The 25,279-nt window shown below is 38.8% G+C and overlaps 1 protein-coding gene across 1 annotated transcript; it reads right to left on the bottom strand.

The window, feature by feature from the left end:
- Positions 1 to 1,150: 1,150 nt before the first annotated feature.
- Positions 1,151 to 22,175, bottom strand: LOC111512288 (organic cation transporter protein). Its single transcript, XM_023168400.2, has 9 exons — positions 22,022 to 22,175; positions 20,223 to 20,390; positions 13,850 to 14,099; positions 12,231 to 12,337; positions 11,860 to 12,014; positions 8,258 to 8,426; positions 4,535 to 4,673; positions 3,901 to 4,404; positions 1,151 to 2,730 (listed from the first exon to the last, which is right to left on the bottom strand). The coding sequence occupies exons 2-9, from the start codon at positions 20,378 to 20,380 to the stop codon at positions 2,596 to 2,598; spliced, it is 1,617 nt and encodes a 538-aa protein (XP_023024168.2). The 5' UTR covers positions 20,381 to 20,390; positions 22,022 to 22,175; the 3' UTR covers positions 1,151 to 2,595.
- Positions 22,176 to 25,279: the final 3,104 nt, after the last annotated feature.

The following is a 25,279-nucleotide window of genomic DNA, read 5'->3' as shown; positions in this document are numbered from 1 at the left end:
GTGATGCAACCTCTATATGAATTATTGAAAATGAATACTGAATAGAACTGTTCGCAGAATGCAAACATTGTGAACTTCCATAGGCGGAGTTTATTGGGAAAAAACTATTCTGCCCGTTTGTTGTTCTTTATGTTTGACGTTTCATCTACGACTGCGGTATACATTATCAAGTGCTATGAGGCAAAGGACGGAGTGTTCTTGTTGTTCTCAAAGCAGCTTCACCAAAATTGGTTTGGTTTCGATCCATTGGTGGTAGATGTGACGTCGTGTCTATTGGTTGACTTGAATAGCATGACGGGAGAGTAATTGAGTGCAGGTAACCGAATTTCATTGATGTTGAGTTCCTTTTTCTTCCAATTATGATCATTTCTGAGTTTCTCCTGCTTTCCTATATACTCTTGAATAGTATATCTTAGTTGTATCGCGAACTTGGTTCTTTTTGAATCAGCTAATTCCTAAGTATGTCCTAATGTAAACATTTCTCTTTATCTCAGAGTGCCGAGTACTTACAATTTTCGGCAAACACAGGAGTTTTTTACAAACAACCGGATGCTATGGGCAATGGGTAACAAATCAGGTCTGCTAGTGGCGAATTTTTCATGAAAAAATTCGAAAAAAGTCCTTAGGTGCATTCCAGACAGAACATGAATGATACGTTTTTAATATGGAACACTGTTTTCATTCCTTGTTTATGTCTGATAGACAAAATTCATGAAGATGTGTTTGTAAGGTCATGAGATTATGAATGGTGGCATTTTACTGCTACAGGGGCCTGTTCTTGGACCACTATTGTTCTTGTTATATACCTAATAATGATTATAGGCGATGATAAAAGGCAAAGATCAATTGTTTCCAAACTCAACTAGAAACGATTATATTTCCACTTAACCTCAAAAATTCCACCGAGTGCAGATCACGGTGATAAATTGAATAATGAAAAATCAAGAAATTCTAAGTTTTCTTTCAAATAATGGTTCATTATTGATTTTTTTTTATTATTTCAGGTACATGATTGACTTTTCTAGGATGCGAGGACAGGTGGGTATATTTTCATTTCGTGTATTATATTTGTGTTCGTCACGGAATTAAATCAAACGTAGTAATATGACTGTCTGATGAAAGAATCGGATTCTCTAATAAAAATACATAATACTGATTCTAGTTTTTATTATCATAATCACAATTGAAAAAAAAAACTGAATAATACAGTTATTTTTATTTTTTTTTAATTATATCGTTGTTTTATTGATAGAAAATTCAATATATGTCGTTTATTGTATGACTTCCACTATAACAGGTTTTAAAAAAGCGCGACACGGGTTTCGCTATACAATAGCTTCTTCAAGCATAAACTGAAAGTTAGTTCTGAATTACAACCATTTTATACTCTAACCTATTACCTACTCCTCTGCCTAATGAATGAATCTACCTGAAAAAGGCACGGTAGGAGTTCGTGATTGAACTCATTTCCTCTGAGATGAAATAAGTGGCATATGTGGAATTTATTTTTCCATTCTGGAAACTATGTTTGTGTTCCTTTATGCGGGCTTTGAACGCTTGACTGTATAACTTTTTTGACAATGTATTAGACCTCTATCGTAATCATTGTTGGCGGCTATTTGCTTTATTATATTCAGTTCTTTATTGAAATTCGCCTCTGAAAGAAGAGAAGAGAAGAGGATAAAAGTTATAGAATCTTAACCTACTTAGGCCAACCCACTGCAAATATTTCAGAATTTCTGCACAGCAAAGGTGTAAATACTGCTTTCAAAACCAACAACAACTAAGGCATGCACATTAAGAATAACAAAGATGAAAGTTCAGTTTCAGAAAAATCAGGAGTGTATAAATTATCGTGTGGGTCATGTCCGATTTTTTATATAGGTCAAACTGGAAGAGCGTTCAAAGCCCACATAAAGGAACACAAATATAGTTTCCAGAACGGAAAAATAAATTTCATATATGCCACTTATTTAATCTCAGAGGGACATGAGTACCTCTGAGAGAGACATGAGTCCCTCTGAGATTAAATGAGTGGCATATGGAAAGGTTTTGAACTTAACCTGTTGGAGAGTATAGAAATAAACAAATTCAGAAACTCTCAAGATTTTATGAACGATCAAACTGAATTAAATAATTCGCCATTATTGAACCTGTTCATATTTGCATGTAAAAATAGTATATTTACAGGTATACTTTAAAAAAATTCATTGATTGTGTCAATGAATTCATACCTGAACTTATCAGATAGATTCATTCATTAGGCAGACGATTAGGTAATAAGTTAGAGTATGAAATGGTTGTAATTCAGAAGTAACTCTCAGTTTTTGCTTGAGGAAGCTATTATATAGCGAAACACGTGTCGCGGTTTTTGTGACACCCTTTATAGTGAAAATCATGCAATAAACTGTATTAATTTGTTTTTTAATATTTATTTTCATCAAGTATCGGCCAGTTCTATTCAATTATTCACAATTGAGTTACTTTCATGCAATTGGTATCAGCTGAAATTTTTGATGATAAAATAGTGATTCCTATAGATGTTCTGATTACCACAAGTCGTCATCACCTACAAAAACATCAGTAGGTCTCCTCTCAAATAGCTTTTGCTTCCTGTACAGTTTCAGGCAAACTACGTCCAAGAGTTTCAGGTAATCTCGTTGCCAACAGGCCAGCTAGAATAGCAACAGATCCGAATACAATCATGGGGAGTTGATTGAAGAAGAGGCCCTTAAAAAAATACATTTGAAACATTTCACCAATGCAGCTGCAGCCGTTTGAAAAAATATTGGACGGGATTAATTTTGTCCACAATCGTGAAAAAAGTAAGTATATTTTAATTTGAAAAATAATAGTTATGACAATGATTCAGATTGAGACATCAATACGTCTGTGCACAATCATGTCGCTGGAATAGCAAAAAGGCTGCTTCACAAAAGCTTGGAACACTGTTCCGAACCAGAAAACTTCACAATCCCCAGCAACTTTCAACGCTTCATAAAGCTTAGGGCAGACCTTCTTTGGAGTATTGTTCTCTTCTATGGAGCTCTGCCCTTGAGCATACCCTGAAGCTGCTGGATTCCATCCAGAAAAGAAGAATTGTCTCTCCTTTATAGATACTTTCAAGGAAGGTGTTCAAGTGACTTGGCACACTTGATTTCACCAAGAGTGGTACATTTCAGAAATACGCGACGGATTGTGGCTGCTCATCGTTTTGAGGTTCAACTAATTACACCTCAAACTCCACTGTTCAAGATCTCTCTCATTTGGAGAGCTGCGTTTGTGTGGAATGAACTTCCTGAGAAAATTTTTCCAAAAGAGTATAATCCCCAGCGATTCAAACTCAATATGACCCGCTACTTTCGCACAGACACCGCTCTGCACCTGAAGTACTTGTGTTTTATCCTTGAAACCAAATTTTTCCGTAAAGTCAATACTCATGAAACAATAGAACGGTGCAGATTGTGATTTCTGAGGTATGCCAAAGTTGAATGATCTTATTGAGTTTTCAATTACTGTATTGCTCTATTGCCAGGGTGACCATCAAGGAAAATAGAAGAGCCTATGGTCGACCCAATCAAACGCTTAACAAAATTGTTGAAACCTGCTGATGTAGCTTTCTAGTTGTTGATATTATTATAAATTTTTTTTGGACAAAAAGTCTTCGATAGTCTCATTAATGATGATGATTTTCATCATGTTTATATGAAAAACTTTTGACGGGTCCACTTTTGGAATGAGAAACAAAGCGTAAACGAAAAACGAAAAGATTTTTACGACATAAAAAGGCTTATAGAACATATATTTGAATAAATTCACCAATCATTCAAACTTTCAATTGAGCAAAGTTCAAATATCTCTTCATGGGATATACTGACTGTTTTGTTGAAACCTACTCACCAATAATGGAGCAAAGGGCGCCAGAAGTGCCCCAACTCGGGCTACGGTTGAAGCAGAACCAACTCCTCCACTTCTTATGATTGTAGGAAACAACTCGGCAGTGTGTACATAAACTATCGAGAAAGCTGACGATATCCCGATCTTTCCTATGAGGAAAAAAGTAAGAACCGCCCAGTTGCTTGTGCTTCCATTGATGAAAATAGTTACAATGCAGGTTACACCAGAGAGTAACAAAGACCCCACTAGCGATATTCTTCTTCCTAAAGTTTGCATGATGATCCATGACAGGGTGACTCCTGGTATTTCTGCTAGAGCTACCAAAGAGAAATTGAGATATTTGTTTCCTCCTAGGCTGGTGGAGTTGATGGAGAGTCCATAATATACGAAAGAAATCACACCCCAAATGAAGTACACCATTAGAAATCTTATTATCAGTTTCCGGGATGTCATGAATCCTTTAATGACGCTCCACATTGTATCCTTTTCGGAATCTTCTGTTTCGTTCTGGAAAGAACAACATGCTTGATTATTTGAGAAAGATGACACAAATCTTGGAAAACCCGAACCTCTGACACTCACGCCGCGAAATATCAGCAACAATCTACGTGATTATCGGTGAAGAAATATGTCTTACCAGTGAATCATCCTCTATAAACTTGATAGCTGCATCAGATAATGTGACTTGGTTGAATTTTGCTGCTCTCAGCATGATTTTCTTGGCTTCTTCTCTTTTCATATTTACCAAGAGCCATCTCACAGATTCAGGAATTATCCTGGAAAAATTGATGAAAGTGAATTAGAGACAATGAACTTGTATTACTTTGAAAATATCCTCATAGGACGAAATGGGGAATGTTCGTCCTGACGAAAATCGAGTAGTTTCAATAAAAGAGAGCTAAAACAACGCATTTCAAACTTATCATTTCAACCTTTTTCTTTAAAAACTTATTTGAATACTCAAAAAAGAGGAGTGAAATAATGCATTCAACATTTAAAGGGATTCGTTTCTATTTTACCATTTGGCAACATCGGTTATAGCTAATAAAGGACAATGAATCTGTTACCTGTATGAGACAAACGAAGATGACATATTTCAGAGGCGTGCTGTTCTGTTTACTTATGTTCCGAGTTCCGAGCCATTCTGTGACATATCAAATTTTGTGCACCTAACCTGTCTTCCTCTATATAAATAAATAACAAAACAACTGTTTTTCATGTGGCGTGTGGAGGTGGTATTAAACTATAATTTATATTTTGCTTTAATTGTCGATTTGTAAAAATTATTTTCCTTTTGTAGAGTAGAATATCTAGGTACATATAAATTATTTCTAGGCGCTGTTGCCAATATATGAATTAGAAACAAATCCCTTTATAAATTAAAAGCCAACATTTGAAATATCAACATTACTGCATTTCCTATTGCAGTAATGTTAGAATGGCCCAAATTCTCAAATATCAACGACGAACAAGATCGCGAAGCTGAGGCTTTTGCAATAAGCAGCGGATTTACGTGTTGGAGAATATGCTAGTCTTCTGGATCTATACCTAACAACCAATCCAGAAATTTATACTGTCACCATTAGGTCTCCATTGGCATCTCCTGGCCATAAACTCATTTCAGTGTTAAGTTAATTACCGCGCAAAGTTTGGCATTACAGATCAGCTAAATAGGAGAATCTTCAAGACCATTTCCGAAATTTCCCCTAGCTAGATGTTTGTTTCAGCTCTAAAGATTCATCAACTTGTGATTCTGAAGTCACAGAAGTTATTCTACCATCAATGGGTGAATATATTCCTTTTTCAGTGAAATGACCTTCTAACGGCAAACCTTGGTTCAACAAAAATTGTGAGCAAGCTGTCGCCTCCAAAAATCTCCCTTACAGGCAGTGGAGCAAAACTCCCAGTTCCGAAAACCGAACGTTTATTAATTCTCGCAACAACTGCAAACTTAGGCTGAATGACAGCAAAGAACTTCACAATGGGAAAATTCGGGATAAAGTGCTTGACATTCCCAACGGTTCTAGATCCTACTGATCGGTAGCTTGTAGCGTTTAATTTGTCTTACTTTTATTTTCTATAATTTTTGAAATAAATCTAAGAGAAATCAGCTCATACATGACACCTTTCGATCACTTTTGTGTATAGTTAGTTGCCAGCTCCCAGTTAATGCGGAATTTTAAATTTCTCACCTTCCATTTTTCCGATAAAAGAGGTGTATTCGATTCGATTCGTGAAACCAAGCTTATTTCTTTTCAAGGATCAGTTCGATATTTTTTTCCTGCGAAGGCAGATGTGCCAAGGTGGTTGTGAAAGGACACACTTTTTGTATTTGAATTCTTTTTTCTGTTGAAGTTGATAATTGCCCTTTCTGAATTGAGTAGAACAATATTCTGGCTATTTTGTGAAACAGGCCCTGGACATTCCAGTTTTTTGCTTAATCAAACCACGAGGCTCCCGGTTTTTGATAGATACACCATTGCCTACCCTCTTTATAGGTAAGTCTTTGAGAAGCCACAGAAATTGGAAAATAATCTGGATACCTTTTTGTGTTAGGTTTGTTTTAACTAAAATTTAATTTTAGGGTTGTAGGATGACATCAGGCGAATAAGTAGTTTATGTTGAAAAAAGTGAATCTAATATGCTATTACGTCCAACTCAGCTAGAGGCTAGAAGCATAGATCTTTCTGATCTTTTCTTTTTCTTCGCTTGTGAAGGAAACGTCCTTGGTGGTGTCCAACTAGATAGTGTACTACCTCCATTTTACTGTTATGTGAAGAGGATCAATAAGGCCATCCAACTTATAATGTTATTTCAAACCTATTTCAAATTTTTATATAAAAAACTATAGGAGAAGTGCTACATATAAATCTCTATAAAAATCATGATTATGATGCTTTAATGTTGTGACCTGATGCATAGTACTATGGGTAAGCATTTTTCAATTATATCAATGATATAATCTCGCAAAATTGAGTTCTCAGTCTTCCCCAAAAATATCTTCGATTTCCATATCATAGAACCTTTTTGTTTCATATAACTTCAATATACGTGTATCAATTTCAGTTGTTCACTATTTGTACTATTACTCAACAACCAAACTCCACAAAAATACGTTCCCATCAATTATCACCATTTACTTTCCCAGCTTTATAAATGGTTGCTACTTGTGATTCAACAAAGTTGGGTGGCGCCGACTTCAATGTTTATTTGAATTGGATGAAAATAATCTTTCAACAAACTCATAGTGCTTGCTCTCCGGCCAAAAACTGCCGTTCGCAAATGAATGTACAGCGAATTATTGGCTTATCAATAATTTTCTGTTACAAGCTGAAGCTGTTAATCAGAACTTTAAGAAATCCATAATTCCACTACTAATACAAGCGGATGGTTCAATTGCATCAACAACCATAGCTGTTGTTGTAATTGAACCGTTAACTACTTACTAGCTGAACAATTTGCTGAACTAGCTGTCGATCTCTTATTATATGCGAGCGCTTTATATAGCAGACTGTGCAATCATCTTTATGGCTTTACTTGAACTGAACCTTTCATCTCCTTGTTTGTTCTTTCATACGGTTAGAACGCCTTAGCTCAGGTATTTGTCTTCTCCTGTCATCCGGATATCTCTTCGAATTTGCCTGTATTTGGGTTACATCAGGTGATATCCTTTGTGTTGGAGTTTCTCTAGTTTCATTGTTTCTAGGAATGTATATTGTATTGTGTAGTATGTTGAATGTAACGCCTTGTTGTGTTTTGATTTGTATTTTTTCATCTATAAGTGAATTATTACTTTTGAATTTATGGAAGTTTAGATTTTCCCTGATGTCCAAACGTGGATTGCGTAAAATACAAAATACTGCTGAGGCAAGCCGGTATGATTTGGAGATTAGAGGGAACAGATCGAACAATTCAATAGGGAGTCTGGATAGAGTCTACAGAGTTCCAAGAGAAATATTATTATTGATATACAACTGAGATCCAGTGAAAGTTATCTCCTTATGATGTTAACTTTAACAAGATGATGAATGCCGACAAAAATGTCAGCAGATTCATGAAGTAATCATCACCTGAGAATGAATTTCTTATTATGTAGTTATTTCGTTCTATTGATGTTGATTAAACATTTCATGAATGGAAACGATCATCATAATTTTCTTGACGAAATTCACTTGTCATTTCATCACAACAGTGACTTTGGTGAGACATTGAACTTACAAGATGTTATTCTAATTGACAGCGCATCTGTTATGCCACACTTGTTTATTTATTAACTTCTATTTCAATTCTCCCATGAAATTTAATGATTGAATACAGTACCTGCTTGTACTACTTCCGGTTATCGAAATCACTCACTCACCAGTGATATGCCAAAAACACAATGGCAGGTACTGATACGATCAGTTGCGTTTGAACCCAGTCTCGGGTATACCATGCGATTGGTGCTACTACTGCCTCTCCTACTGAGTAAAAACAATTCAGAACAATACACGGCAACCCTCTCTTCGATTTTCCAACCATTTCCATAACTGGAAAAAAAAATATTGAACTGTTTCAAATTTAATTGCACTTCACATATGAAATCAGTTGTGGGACCCAAGTACAGATTTTGTGAACATCGTTGATTAATTTTTCATTCAGTATAAAAGAATACAATGAACATACGAGTATATGTATGTTGAAAATATTCTCATTTATCTCCGAAGGAGATAAATGAGAATATGTATGTTACTGTAGTTCATAACTGGCTGGATCTATGTCAAGCTGGTAAACAGAACTGCACCTACGACTCTTCAAGGTGAGGCCATTAGGTTCAGGGTCAACATAGGCTGTCCTCAAGGTGGGGTACTATCTCCCCTTTTGTGGTCGCTCCTGATGAATAGTCTGCTTGATGCCCTCGACAGAAGAAGAGTAGAGTTGCAAGCTTATGCAGATGACCTTATCATCTTGGCAAAGTCCTCATTGGAGAGGGTAGCTTGTAATATCCTCCAAAACACGATGAACGTTGTTAACAGTTGGTGCCTGAGGGAGCAGATGTCTGACGACTCCAGCAAAAATGTGATAATCTCCTCCATCAGGAGCAAAATTGAACGATTTAACGCTACTTTCCCTCAATGGTGAGGTCATTCCATTTGGAATGGAGGTGAAATATCTTGGCAATGTCCTTGATAAAAAACTTACCTGGAACGCTCACTTGGAAAAAGTTTTACACAAAGCCAGAGTGCCCCTATGGACTTGTCGAAGGATTCGTGGTGAAATTTTTGGGTTCAGGTCTCAAACGAATCCCTTGGATTCATGTGAAAATTGTCAGACCAATGATCACTTATGGTGCAATGCATGGTGGCCAGAGGCCATCAGTACCACACCATCAGCGGCCATGGAGATCCTTCTTGATCTACCTCCTCTGCATACTTTTATGGGGAGAGAGGCTAGATGGACTGCATATAGACTTGTGCACATTGCCAATTGCACAAATCAATTCAATGCAGCGTGGAACAGACTGCTGGTTGACATTGGAAGTCACAGCATTCTGGAAATGACCTCTGACTCTATGCCTCTAACTGTCAACTACAAACTGCCTCGTAAAGTACTGTTCCCGAGTAGAGGGAACTGGATCCTCCGGGAGTCAATAAACATATTCTTGGACAGTCAAGTGGCGTAGGAATCTCTTGGCTCCTACCGATCAACGTCTAAATTGGTGTTTCCTTAGCTGACAGTAGCCAGTCAGAAATCCTACTGTAAGGCGTAGATTTTTCCCGGTCATCGCCAGATATTTCTTCAGCGCCAGCTTCCCAGGGTCGCCCAAGGTGATCCTGGCAAGATTACATCCTTTGATTTCATCCCATTTCTTTAAAGATTGAGCATGGGTGTAACATTTGACTACTTCCGCAATTGTCGAAGTCATCAGGCCGTGGGTGCCACTTGGTCCTAAAATTCTTAGTCCAGCCGTTTCCTTGGCTAAAGAGTCGGCAATGCGATTACCTTTACTCCTGTCGGGCCCTTTAACCCACCTCAGGATCATGTTATTATCTATCGAGGCTTTGGCTAAATCTTGGTGGCACTCTAGTGCTAGCCCTGAAGTAACACGGTGTTTGTTCAAGGCTAATAGTGCTTGTCTGCTATCAGTGCAGATTGTTATGTTTTTGCCAGAGATTCTTTTCTTGGTTATTTCTTTTGTGGCGATTGAAATACCAGCCAGTTCTGTTTGGACCACGCTGGTATTTCTTCCCATTCCCCACTTAATCCTTAGACTTTGTGATCTGGAGTACACTCCACATCCTGAGCCTTCTTTGATTTTTGAGCCATCTGTATAAATCCGTATTGGATTTGTAGCATCTGATTCTGTGTTCTGCTTAATTTGTATTTTGTAGGGTTTATTAAACACAAACCTGGGTTCAATTGCATCACTTGTTGCCTGCAGCAGAGGTTGCGCAGTAAGCGCTTCCCGCCATAGGCCCAACCTCAATCGACCCATTCCTACTTCTAGGTTTACATCAGCCGTGTGCAATCGTACCATGGCCATTAACGCAACCTCCTTAACGTACAGGTCCAGAGGGGCCAGACCCGTGATTAACTCCATTGCCGCGGTTGGTGTTGTTCTCATGGCTCCTGTGATGTTTAAACAAGCCAGTCGCTGTATTTGATATAATTTTTGGATGACCGTTGCTTGTAGAACTTTCGGTCCCCATACGTCAACATAGGTCTTATTATTGCAGTGTAGATCCAGGCGACTACACGGGGTGAAAGACCCCATGCGCGTCCCACTGTCCTCCGACATTGCTCATAAGCTACGTATGCTCTTTTTGCTCCACTCTGTAGATGAGAGTTCCATGTTAGCTTCTTGTCGAGGATAATACCAAGGTATTTCACCTCTTCAGAGAAGTTTAGTTGGCTTTTGAAGATTTCGGGAGGTTTTAAGCCCGTTAAACTTCTTTTTCTGGTGAAAAGGACCATCTCAGTCTTCTTGGGATTGATCGACAGTGAGTGTTCCTTACACCATGTTTCTATCAATTTGAGCCCATCCTTCGCTCTATCGCACAGTGTGTTTACAAATTTGCCGGTCTGCAAGATAACTATGTCATCTGCGTATGCAATTGTGAAGAATCCATTTTTGTTAAGGTGATTAATTAGGGTATCCAGAACTATGTTCCAGAGAAGGGGTGATAAGACCCCCTCCCTGTGGACATCCCCTCATGACCAGTCCATTTACTGTGATGTCTTCTACATTAATACTTATTGCTCTGCTAGAGAGCATCTGGAGTATCCATTCTCCTACTACCAGGGGTACATTCCTGGAGTGTAGTTGCTGGGTAATTGTTGGAAAGGTTGTTTTATCAAACGCTCCTTCAATATCTATGAATATACCTAGGGTGGATTCTTTCTTATCCAATGATCTCTCGATTCTGCTAACCACATGGTGAAGGGCCGAATCAGTAGACCTTCCCGGGGTATATGCATGCTGATTTGGATGAAGTGGGTTGTTAACAAGTACTTCTTCTCTTATATACCGCTCACATAGCCTCTCCGTGGTTTTTAAGAAAAACGATGTGAGACTAATTGGTCGGAATGCTTTTGGTAGGGTGTAGTCCATCCTACCTGGTTTGGGTATAAATACTACTCTTACTTCTCTCCACTTACTGGGAATATACCTCAGAGCTAGAGAGGCTCTGAATATTCCAACCAGGTGAGGCATAAGAGTGTCCAGTCCCCACTGAAGTAGGGCTGGTCTTATAACGTCAGGCCCTGGTGACTTGAAGGGGGAAAAGCCCAATATAGCCCATCTCATTTTGTCCTCATCAATTACTGTACTAGCATATTGCCAGTCATATTGTGAGGGGGTTATTGGTACATCCGTCCAGTTCGCCGTTCCAGGAAAGACAGTTGCTTTATAGAGTGTGTTCTTCCTGATACTGTGGTATTTTTTTAAACAACTACATTAGGTTAGATAAATGAGATACTTACTGAGTATGAAAGCTAAGGGATATACCGCTGCTGTTGCTAGTGAAGAGATGAACGTGAATACGACGAAAGTAACATACTCAGGAGAGAGAACTTGAAGTGCTCCTGTTAAACTCATCAAGAAAGTGAAGATGATGAGTGTTACTTTTCTACCGTACCTGAAAGTGAATGTTTACAAATCGTATAATGGAACTTTAATTGGTACACTCCCATCAACATGCTTATGACTATGAAGATAAGTGCTGACGATGGAATGAGGCAAAGGCCTTATTCCGAATACTCTAGAATGTTCTGAACCCAGAACACGTTGACAATTTTATATTTGGATGCTTCAGTGTGTTTTTTTGAGACATACCTCCAATAAAAATACTCACTTGTCCGCCAGAAGTCCGCATGTTACCGTTGCAATTATTATTCCAGTAAAATGTGCAGTTCCGACCAATGAAATTTTCCATTGATTTTCTAAGCAGGTAATATTCCACTAGAAAGAGTAAATGTGAATATTTACACCTATGAACTCGTGTTGAGAAAAATAAACTGATTTCTGTATATATGAAAAGTGGCGAAGAATAGATCTGTTTACTCAAAAAAATATTTAGATTTATCTGTTATCAGCACTTCAATTTTATACCTCAACCTATTGGAACTGCTCAACTGCCCTTGATAGATCGTAATGTTAATTTGAAAGAATCTGAATATTCTTTCCACTTTACCGCAGTCACCATTGAGTGTGTGACAAACTTGTCTAATTTGGGTTTTCTCGGGAAGCAGTGCCACTCTTAGTAAATTATCTGAAAAATCGTACTCAAAAGGTTATTGTGGATGGAGTTGTATTGGATGATCTATCGGTATCAAATGCAGTGCCAGAAGGATCTATCCTTGGGTCTTTGTTTTTAGCTTATACATCTGCAACTCGATAACATCAACATCATTGTTCAGTCAGAATATTCTCATTCAGTTTTCGGTTCCACTAGTGTAAAGATACCACGTCAACAGTCTCTAAAATTGAAAGAAGAAATTGAAGAGATTTGAAACAATTTGAATATGCTGGAAACTACTGTCAACCCTCTCATCACTGAAATCGTCGAAGCGAATCCTAATGAATTCGATATGGATATTGTATTGCAACAAGATGGAGCATCACCACATTACTCCAGACAAGTAAAAAACTATTTGGATACTACTTTTCCCGGTCGTTGAATTGGCTGTCGAGGTCCTACAGAATGGCCAGCCCGCTAGCCAGATTTGACACCTTTGGACTTTTTTATGGGGGCTATTTGAGTCAGAAGGTGTACGAAATCGAACCGCCTTCAATATTGAATATACGGCAGAGAATAATGAATATTTGTAGAGATATTGACGTTACTGTGTTCGAAAATGTTATGCGTGAAATATCGGATAGGCTGTTCATATGTCAACAAGTTCAAGGTAACCTCAAGGTGACCTTGAGCTTATTACCTCATATTATGTAGTTCAATGTCAATGTATTCAGGCAATTATTGAATATTCCGCCATTTTGTAGTAGTTTAAGATGTTGACATTATATTCCAGGATTGTGAAGCATTTGTCAGAGGCTTCAAAAAGAAGTATAACAGGACCCCCCTTTCCATTTAATTTTTTCCCAGGTGGCACCCAGTCGCCATTTTGAAAGTTTTGTCTGTCAATTTCGCTTCAAAATGAAGTATTTATGCATTAATTTCATTATCCCAAATTTAAATTTTTTGAGTTGACCGTTCAAAAAATAAAAGAAGGGGGACATTGAAGAAATGCACTGTATATGGGTAAATTTATTTTGATTTCTAGTTTCATCACAAAATTCAATAGCATTTAATTTTCGCTTCCTAATTGAGTAAAGAAAATAATGATCTTAATTACTTGCAGAAGTGACGATGGCAGAACATTAAAAAATTTGACGTATCAATAAGTTAATTAGTGTAGTGATAACGTTCCTCGTGTTGTCACGAATTCACGTAACAGAATAAATATAACTTACGTCATTTACAATTGTTCTTTCACTGCCATCAAAAATCCATTCTGTGCAAGTTTCTATGGTGTTCGTGAAACTGTTTTTGGAGCAGATAGTGGAATTGAGTTCCGATACATTTGTGGGCAGATATCTTGAGCAAGTGTCGCTTTGGACTCCAATCACCTGATTCTCAGAAGATTCCGGTGGAATGGCCCAACTTGTCCAAGGTGCATCGTAAGTTGCGGTGTATGGGTCTTCGCATTCAGGTATGAAACATCTATAATTTGTAGAAAATTAGGAAGAATTATTAGGCTTATTTATGGAAAAATGTTTGTTAGAGTTTCAGTCAAATTGGTCCATGGAATCCCTTCTCTGTTGTATTCCAGTGGTGTTATGAGACTCGTGCAAAAGAACCTAGACTTCATCAGATATCGCCATAAAGACCTAGCCTTGTATTCATGCAGAAGATAACCTGTACGCGGTCTACACCTTCCTCTATATTCGTGCTGATTATATGGACCACAGATGAGAGAAGAAGATTTTTCCGACTTGAAATAAGTACAACCTGAAGTAAAATACAAGAAAGAAGCTTCAGCTATCCTCAAGAAGGCTTGAAGGGAATCGGTGAAATATTTTGTCGTTGATCAACTTTTGCACCAGAGACATGACGGGTATCATGTGAACCTCCCAGGCAGGTAGGTCCTCAGAAATCCCGTCATGGGATCAGAATACCTTCTTGAGCATTGTTTGAAATTATCACAGACCAGGAAAGAAGAAAAGTTAATGGAACTTGGATGACTTAGAATGACTTGGATGTGAACATATAATGATACACTTCCATCCCTTCCTTCAAAAATAACAGAAGTAAGGTAGTAGGTATGTTATAAGTGCACAATATAAGTTGTTAGTGACAATATTCGAGAATGAAATATGTCTAGTAGAGTAAGTTGTTCGGATCATCGACATAATAGCTTTGAAACGAGAAGGTCTCGTACCTCGACAATATTTTATCAAAACTTTTGTAGAATTGACCAAGATGCCTGTGAGTCAGACCTGGAAACTGGTTTGAACCAGACAGGAATATATCAGTGACAAAAACAGCGGAACTGGGGTAGAGGGACCTGTAAACGTCAAAGTGAAAGATAAAATTGTTTGTTTGAAGGTGATTGACAATGTTTCATGATGAATTTCAATAGTTCGGACTTCCATTGTCTGATCTAATGTATGAAAATGGATGTTGGTTGGTTGGTTGGTTGGTTGGTTGGTAAGTGATAAACTTCTACATCGCTCAACCGATCGTGATGAAACTTGACATGTATGAGTAATTTTTTATAGCGAAAGTTTTTAGGCTATGAATTTTTCGGTAACTCGCCACTAAATGGCGCTGTCGAACAAATTTTTGAAAGAACTGTTCTATAACGCTGTGCACGCCTTAGTACGTTAATTCTGATTCTGTCAAAACATTGGAACATCAGTCACATAGCAACGTAGTACTAATTAGTACTACAACTACCAAATTCTACGCAGGCGAAGTCGCGGGCAACAACTAGTATTATATAAAATGATTTGAAATCCCTGAAAGAACTAATAAAAAAAGAAGAATTGGAGAAAATAGCTGAAATGAAATAAGAGTGGAATAAATTACAAGTGAATATAGAACAATTGAACAAAAAATAAAAAATGAAAAATTAAGGGATTCCGAGCCAAGTTACTTCACGACGATTCGATTGTTAGTATCCACAATCGTCATCGGGTGATGACTGAACTAATTCCTCCGAGAGATGACTATTATTTATTGTTCATTCGAGTACTTTCACTTATCTCCGCTTTCCTTTTTCCGCTTCACCGGTTTTGCGGGAGATGACCGTTTGTGGGGTTGGCCATTTTTCGCTTGATTATGGGTTTCCATATGTTGCGTACTCCACGCTAGCTTGGCTGAATACACAACATATATGCGGCTTCTTCGAATTTCCTTGTGAACCAATGTTCCTCCCTGTGTATGAACTTATCTTGGGACCACTCGATGTTATGTTGATGGGTCCCAAACATCCTCTGCTATACCTGATTTGCTAGTTTCCTTTCACTGTGTGTGTTTCTTGTGCTCGGCAATGCGAACTTTCAATGGCCTCATAATTTCACCGATATAGGATTTTCCGCACTCACAAGGCATCCGGTAAATGCATTTCTTCAAATCGTAGTCCGCGATTGGTGGCCTGATTTTCATGAGGCTGCTACGGATAGTGTTTCCGGATCTGAAATAGGTTCTGATGTTGTACTTGGACCCAATTCTTCTCATTCGATAATCCTCTGATATAGGGAAGTACAAGTACTGGTTGTGACGGCTTCTTTCCTTTGCGAGGCTCCTGCTGTCTTTTAGCCAAAGTCTGTTCCACCATCGCTTTGGAGTAGCCATTCCGTTGAAGATCATTTTTGATGATGTCTAGTTCCTTCTCGAGACCTTCCTTCGTACTACAGAGCCCGAAAGCATGGCCCGAAAGCATGTGTATATGTATTGCGTATACATGTATATATAGTTCTTTTTTTTTGGCCTAAGATGAAAAACAGAGCTTGCATCTTTTGGTGCAACCAGCTGATCTTCAGCCTTTCCCGTTTATTTATTGTATCATTATGGGAATAAAGACCAATTATTATTATTATTTTTTTTTTTTTTTTGTTTTTTTTTTTTTTTTCACCGTAGTGTGCGCTGGTCAGGCCCTATCCACCGAAGCCCCGATACATTCGGGAGGGCGCGCCAGCATAATCAACCAATGACCACTCCCCACACCGTGGGGTAAGTGATCATTGGGTCCGAGAATCATGTGCCCTGAGCAAACGCAGTGAACCAAGAATGACAGCCTTCTGCATCTGTGCGGCTAAGATTTCTGCCTTAGTGCGGCAAGCCGGTATGATTTTGAGATTCGAGAGTAGAGAAGACATCATTCCACCAAGGACTCCAATAATCAGAACGACCATCTTGACAGAGTGATCTGGATAGAGTCTGCGGAGTTCGAAGAGAAAATCTCGATATTTTATCCGTTTTTCCTCCTCTTTTCTGACGATATTCGTCTCGCCAGGAGGTGAAAACTCCACGACAAATATCGTTTTGGTCTGGTGGTCGAGAAGGACTACATCAGGCTTATTAGCTTGTATGAGCCTGAGGGTGGGGAACGAATAGTTCCAATAAATTCGGCACTTCTCGTTCCCCACAACGGATTCAATATCCCCCGGAGCGTAGGGCAACACCGGTGTCTCGTCAATACCGTAGGAGTGCCGTATATGGTAATATAGCACTCTTAGGGCCGCGTTATGTCGATGGATATAGGCCGAGACCGCATATGCTGGACATGCTGATAGCAAGTGCATTAGGGTCTCGGGCGCCTCGCGGCAGGCCCTGCACCTTGTGTCAGGAACCTCTATACTCATCACGCGACTGCGGTAGACTAACGTGTTGAAGACACCATCCTGGCAAGCCATGATGAACCCCTCAGTTTCCGACTTCAGCCCACTCGACCTGAGAAAAGCGAACGTCAGGCGCTTTGATAAGCCAAGGTCTTCGATGTTATTGAAGAAGATCCCATGCATCGGCTTATCCCTGTGTCTCCGCAGAAGTAAGGTGATCTCTGCGGCTTTTATCTGAGCTTTTTGCTGAACGGGTTCCAACTCGGTGACAGAGTTGTAGTCACCTCGTTCAGAGTCGAAAACTATACCGAGTTCATCAGCTGCTCGAGCAGCTGCCCTAAGGAGAAATGCTCCAATTCCTGCTCTCTCATGGTCACGGACCATGCAGAGAAGGGGATCCGAACTCCTGACGACTTTACAGGCTGTATCCAGTACCATTCTGTCATGTAGACACTCCAAACTCAAAAGTCCACGACCTCCCTGTTGTCGGGGGAAGTACAACCGTGGAACGGACGATTTGGGATGCAAACTCCTATAGAGATGCATCATTTTTCGGGTCCTTACGTCGAGTTGATACAGCTCCTCCCGAGTCCACTTCACTACTCCAAAGGAGTAGAGTAAGATTGGAACGGCAAGCATATTTGTTGCAGCTACTTTGTTCTTCCCCGACAGTTCCGATGACCAGATCTGTCGAAGTTTGTGCTGATACTTGCCGCGGAGAGAGTTTTTCACTGCAGTTACCTCTTGTGAGTGGCGTTGTTCCACCCCGAGGTAAGTATACGTCTCTCCGGCATCCAGATGGTGTAGGATGCTTCCATCTACGAGCTGCACATCCTCTCCGTAGTCCCCGCATCATCCTCTTTTGAGATGAACCATTGCACATTTGTCTATCCCGAATTTCATACCGATAGCATGCGTGTACTCTTCCACCACCCTCAAGGACTGATAGAGATCCTTCTCTCCAGAGGCATAAAGTTTAAGATCATCCATATAAAACAGATGGGTGACCTTGTGCCTCCGGTTTCCGGGGGTGCCACAGTTATATCCTCGAGTCTTTCTGAGCGCAACGGATAATGGCAATAGTGAGATGCAGAATAGAAGGGGGCTGAGGGAATCACCCTGAAATACACCCCTTCTGAAAGTGACCCACCCTGTTTGAACTCTTGCTTGACCAGATGTTATGGTGAAGCGAGTTCGCCAAAGTGGTGTCAGTTGTTCAATGCATCTCACTATGTTGTCGGGTACCGCAAGGCATCTGAGCAAATGCAAGATGAGCTCATGCGAAATTGTATCAAATGCCTTACGGTAATCGATCCAGGCCATAGAGAGGTTACGCTTATATTGTATCGAGTCCTGCGTTACACATCTATCGATGAGCAGGTTCTCTTTACATCCAGCGACTCCTCTCTTCGACCCTCTCTGCTCATATATCCGTTCGAACACTCCGTGTTCGAACGGAGTGTTCGAATTATTGAAACCACCCCAGGTTTTTGAAAAAAATGATTTCTTCATTTTGTGAATTATCTTTCAGGTCATTTGACAAGAGTACCAAACCTGATACGCTTCACGGTGGAGCAGGCACAGATTATGTGCTCTGCTTCCAGTTATAGAGGATGTTCCTCAATCAACGACTACCTTCGTCGGGTAAATAAGCAACTCAAATGTGTGACTTGAAGAATATGTTTATAGCGACGCATTTTATTTCATTACTGCGGGGTACTTACTATAAGCAAAGCCAGAACACGTTCTTTCGATTTTCACAGGTGAATGTTGACCTTCGGTAGCTATAATGGCTTACTGGAAGGATTCCGGTTAATTGGTCAGTATATCAGGTTATCTTCCAGTCAACTATAACTGACGATACAGCAATGCACGAATGTTTTGCCTCTGGTTTGGATCAATCATCGTTTGAAAATAGGCATTCACGGACCTGCTCAGGAAGGGATTGGTTTTTCTCAAGATGAAGATTCTACTTCTGGTGCTGAAGACTTCGGTAAGAGACATATTCATAAGATATCCTGCTCCTGTGTAAGCAATGAGCCACTTCCTGGCCTCAGCACCTAGACTCTTACGTTTGTTCAAGAACTGGGAAACTTTTGATCCGATGATATAGGGAAGACTGTACGCAGTTGGAGACCTTCACTCAAAGTCGACTCCTCTGTGAACTCAGGGTTCAATTCCTTGGTTACTTCATGGTCCATAGAGGATCTTGAGAGTAGTTAGGAAGAGAAGGTCCATCACGTTAAACCCCGATTACAGTGACAAGACTTCTCACGCCGAAATGTTGCCTAGTATTCTGTAGGCTCCGTTGGTGACACTAAGTGGGCTCAAAGTCACATATACTATTGCCATAGATGCATACATCTCAGGATGATGCGTTTTTGAGGACTTTTCCTTCCATGGGTGATACCTCATCCAACAGATCACCAAGAATCGCACGTTAAGAAGGTTAGACCTAGGACAGTGAATGATGAAAAGTCATCCTGAGAACATGCTAGGTATACAGACGCCCAAATACAGGTAAAAATGTTTGCAATCCTACAATGCGTGAGAAATGAGAATCTGATGACTCAACGAAATGAGCGATTCAATATTTTCACACAGCCAGGCTACACTTGGGGTACTGATAAACACAAAAGTGACATATGGCTCTGGGAATGCCAGAAATATTTAAAGGAACTGGCTGACGAATATAGGAGTTAGAATATTCCAGACGATGAGCTGAATTATTGTTCACACAACTTGCCAGAAAGACAGTGACACTGGATGAATCGAAAAACCGTTTCCGTCCTTTCAGTACTACATTCTGAAATAGAAAATTCACACCCTACTGAAATTTTGAGGCATATTTGTTGACCATTTTTGGTTTTCCGTATACAACTATTGACATGCTTCGATAACATCGTGTTTGTATACTCATAACTATTTCAATTTTCAATCGTCCAAATCAAGAATGATGGAAAGAGTAATATATTCATATTTCATTCAAAGGAGAACTAACCTGTATTTGGGAACTCCGGCTGTGAAAACGTAACTGAAGCTGTTGGAAGCCGCGAAAGTAATTGGCAAACACAGCAGAAGTAAGATACTAATCTGATATATTCCGAATTCTCCAATCTCTTCCAGTATGTCGTCAAGATCATCGATTCCTTTTCTCATCACTCATGCACTGAAATGAATGATCAACTGGGATTAAACTGGAATCCATGGTATTGAATGACAAAAGTCAAAATGAACTCATTATGGGTTTGCTGATTTTGTATGAGAATTCAAATAGTCCCTAAATGGAGTTGTGATTATACAGTTGATTACTTTCTCAAGAATTTTTTATTATTTTCGATAAACTAGACACTAGGCAACATTCTAGACATTGTGTAAAAATACGACTGGCTGCATTCCTCGACTCCAAAAAACTTTTGGACCGTACAATTATAATTCACGATCAACGCAATTGTTCCATTTTTACCTCTCTTTTGAATTCAATTTCATTTCATTATTATTATCCATTTTTCCCACTATATCGGGCAAACCCCGTATACGTCATTCCGTTGAAAACGGCCAGGAGTGCGAGAGAAATAATGAGGCACACGAATGCTCGACAATCGGCCAAATGATGGATGGGATTGATGTTTCTGTGGAATGTCTTAAAAGTAACAATATTGCTCACCGGTGTATGGAACCGGAAACCTACAGTATTCGAAACGAGTAGCTGAAATTCTAAACTTAAGCGCAGTTCTATTAAATTTGAAATATCTGCTCTTTCTATCAACCAAAATAATGCAGAAAGAATTTTGAATTCATGGCACAGGAAACACAGTTTGCGAAAAACCTCGGTAGATAATAAAATTATCCTAAGGTGGATTGAAGGGCACGACAGGAGTAAAGGTAATTGCATTGCCGACTCTTTAGCCAAGGAAGCTGAACGGTGGCTGGACTAAGAATTTCAGGACCTAGTGGCATCTACGGTCTGATGACTTCGACAATTGCGGAACTAGCCAAACGTTACACCCATGCTCAATCCCTAAAGAGATGGGATGAAATCAAAGGATGTAATCTCGCCAGGATAACCCTTGTCGACCCTGGGAAGCTGATGCCGAAGAAATATCTGGCGATGACCTACGCTCAACAGTAGGATTTCTGACTGACCACTGTCAACTGAGGAAACACCTCCATGATATGGGACTAGTGGACACACCTCTATACAGGATGTGTGAACAGGAAGTTGAAACTGTCAGGCATGTCCTATGCGAGTGTCCGGAGTTATTGTCAATAAGAGAGTCTTGACCTACACCTGCCCATATAAAGAAGATGTCTCCCAGTGATCTATCCATCTTTCTGGAAAGGACAGAATGGACGATGACCTAGGAGGCCAACTCCTCGGGAGGATGTACAATGGGTCGCATGTGGCCTAAATGCTGTGGGCCTACACTTCCCCTTCCTATTCTACATATACAGTCCGCGTACATTGATACTCATCACCAATAAATCAAAAAATAAATGTAGGTGTGTTCTAGATGATATTCATTTGCAAAATTGAAAACTTCAAAGCTACTAGTTGAAATGTTCACAACAAAAATGAAAACAAAAACAACACAATCATTGAAAGTAAAATTTTTCTTACTGTACTGTCTCTGGCATTCACAGTTTCTATGACTACTGATTGCATTAATTGACTACATTCATCACAATGTCTTCAAAACACCCAAAAATTGTAATTTTTCACTATCGGACGATGATAAAAATGAACAACTACTGAGTTTTTCACTGGGAAAATTTCCAAAATTAAGTCAGTTCACTTACTTAAGGCACAATATCCCAACAAGAACTATTAAAACAATCTCGGTTTGTTTTGTCCTAGATCAACCTTAACGAGAACTGACGATAAATAAAAAGGATTCGTCTCCTTATCAACAGCTTAATTTTAATATTTTATCATTTACAATGCATTTTGATGTAAAACAATCATTTCACATACTTTATCGTATCATAAAATGTTTTTATGAAATCACAAGTTTTTCTACTCAGGAACATGGAGTTGAGTGAATGGTTGTCATTGAATTGAGCTTGTTCAAATATTGATCCAAAATGAAATCTGACTATGAAATGTTGTTTCCTATGGCAGAGACGGTTTCAAAAAATTCTCACAAAATTGAAGCAGAAACATAAGCATGACATATATTTTTTGGATGTCATATGATACCTCTTATAAACGTTGGTATTCATAGTCCTGGCGTAGAAAATGGGTTTCAGCCTGATGATTTATTTGTAGGTGATGCATGTGAAAATTTTGGACAAGTGAGAGTAATAACAAAAGTGAAGGTGTCAATTCGCCAAAGTTCTGGTATCATTTTTACAAATTCAGATATCAATTACGATTGAGATCTCTCCTAATCGAATCAAGGTCGAAATTAGCAGAATTACTCCAGAAGTTATTCGCGATGTACAAGAGGGACGTGTCCGTAGTGTAATAACTTCGAAAAAATGGTCTGGATTGTGGAATTGGATTTCGTATCCAAGAAATCCTTGTGAAATCCCACTTAGCTGTTACGAGTGTAATAAATGATCTTTTCTGATTTATTTATTTTTTTTTAAATAATTTTGGCAGATGCTGTCACCAGATGCGGATTTCTCCACATCAAATTTTGGATGTTAGTCGAATCCAGGGGCTGGAATTCGGCCTCCTACACAAAGAGGAGGTCTTTTTGAAACCTGATCATTTGGTATACATACTTATAGTTTTCTCTCATTAGATGGTTCCAGTACGATGATAAATATGCTCAAACTAAATTTTAATCTCAGTTGGAATACTTCTTACTAACTATTCTCTTTTCGATAGATTGACTGGGAAATCTCTAATTTTTCTTAACTTTCTTAACTTTATCTAACTCTAAGATGATGGTGTTTTTCTAAGTCCAAGAGAAAATGAGAGTCCGAAGTTTCGAATATAAAGTATAATACGTAAAACAACGAGTCCATGGACAAACAAAAAAACAACATGTAAAATCTTATAAAAATTGTTGAATTTTATAAAATGAAAGGAAATAGAACGAAGAAAATGCCGCCAATTTGACTGCACTATTTACTATTAATTCACCCTCTCAAACCATTACAGACGCACCAACCCAGTACAAAATACTTTCAGTTTTACTTTGGGGAGAGTGTTGTATAACCTTGAATTTGCGTTTTTTTTTAATTTCGTGGCTCTCGCAAGACTCCTCCAAACCTTCATTTTTTCCCGCCTTCCAAGAAGACACGAAGAATAGTAGGATTCCACGTACCCCCCGTTTCTTAAACCATTCTTTGTTACAGTCGATCACGTGCGACGGAGGTTACCAAAAAAACCTATTTCGCTGAATTGAAAAAACTCAACATTTTGAAGCTGGGATATTGATGGGCCCATATCTATATCCTCAGCGGTTTTCAGCTACGTGGCAAATATATCTGACTTTGCATCTTTTCAAAACACGCCGATGGATAGTGTTTATATAAACACTCTCAGTCTGGTCATAATTTTACATTGTATGAGAGACAGATCCGGCCTTTATGAAATTCTGAACTGAAAAAATTTGTCGCTTCCCGAAGTTAGAATGTATATTACCATACATAGCTCTCGCTAGGTATTACAGCAGATTCGCTTGTTGCCATCAGATTGGTGAATGGCATTCTCAACATTTTATTTGATTGTTGTGATTTTGATAGTCCGTACTGGGACCTCTGGCGTAAAATATATCTATTGAAAACACTTTCCCAACACCAGAACAAAAATAACGGTTTCTCGACGCGCGTTCCGCTAACCAAGTTAGCGCCCTTAGGAAATCATTATGATCCCTTGATGCGCGTCTTCAAGAGATCATTATGATCTTCTGAGGACGCTAACTCGGTTAGCGAAACGTTCGTCGTGAGACCGTAATTCATGTTCCGATATTGGGAAAGTGTTTTCAATATATGTTGTGATTTTGTTAGATATGTACTACCACAAGACCTATATTTCAATATGCATTCAGAAACCGTTATTCAAACACCCCGACACGCGTTTCGGTCACCAAGTGATCATCTTCAAGAGGAAGATCAAACTGTTTGATCTTGCTCTTGAAGATGATCACTCGGTGATCAAAACGCGTGTCTAGGTGTTCAAACAACGGTTTGGTGTTGGGAAAAACCCACCAAAGGTACACCAAAGGTTCCAAACAGTGCATCACAAGGGAACAATATTGTTGCAAGCGATATCACAGAAAGATGAGAGGTGAAGTGCAATAAACCCATGAGACTACAGTATTTTATGGAAACGTCGAAATCTTCATCCAAGTAGTTGATGAAAAGCATTATCATTATTTCAGAACACACGTTTGACAAAACACTCAACCAAATTACTACCTTCAACCATTTTACTGAATATTTCAATGAATCAATTTTAGAATTCATGCGTGGAACGAATTGGCAATGGGAGCCGCTGTAATTGACAAATTTCTTGATTACATATTCCGCACAAGATTATTTAGAGTGACGCATGACATTGAAATGAAATTAGTGATATCACCGAAAATGAATAATTCTCTTCTTTCTAACGCAAAACAAAGAGTGGAGATCTTCTCCCATTCTACCCACCAAATCAAATACACATGGTATACAGGAGGTTACACATCCTTGAGAATGTAATCGATCCATATTTGAAAAGCTTTATACAGTTGGTCCATTAATTTTATCCACACTTCATTGCGATATTTTTGCTGAACAGTTCACAAAAAAGTTTTTAACAAGTAAGATTTTTTTTTGTCATTGCGCAGTCGAAATTTCTACGCTGCCAAAATTTATGGACTGTTCGATAACTTAGATGCTCTAAGAATGGCTTCACGTCGAACAGCAGATAAAGCAAATAAAAAAGTTTGGAACAGTATTGATATAACGTTATATCAAAAATTACAACAAATCATCAATAATTAAAGTTATAGGAATAGAAACTTATAGTCAGTTACAAATATATGACACATTTTTTAACTTTGAGATCTTATGTGTGTTATATTTTTTCAGTATTCTGATTCATTTTCCGGTCTTAATCAG

This window comes from Leptinotarsa decemlineata, unplaced genomic scaffold (assembly GCF_025532065.1).
Source record: "Leptinotarsa decemlineata unplaced genomic scaffold, Ldec_3_MD MMD2_tig00000576_RagTag_RagTag, whole genome shotgun sequence".
In the NCBI taxonomy this organism is placed as follows: Eukaryota; Metazoa; Arthropoda; class Insecta; order Coleoptera; family Chrysomelidae; genus Leptinotarsa; species Leptinotarsa decemlineata.
This window is presented reverse-complemented; position numbering and strand designations above follow the sequence as displayed.

Excerpts from the sequence above, each read along its gene's own strand:
- LOC111512288 (XM_023168400.2), bottom strand. The coding sequence starts at position 20,380 with ATGAGAAAAGGAATCGATGATCTTGACGACATACTGGAAGAGATTGGA. Across the intron at positions 14,100-20,222 it reads GCCGGAGTTCCCAAATACAG|ATGTTTCATACCTGAATGCG; the intron begins GTTAGTTCTCCT and ends TACAAATTATAG. Across the intron at positions 12,015-12,230 it reads TGCGGACTTCTGGCGGACAA|GTACGGTAGAAAAGTAACAC; the intron begins GTGAGTATTTTT and ends ATTCACTTTCAG.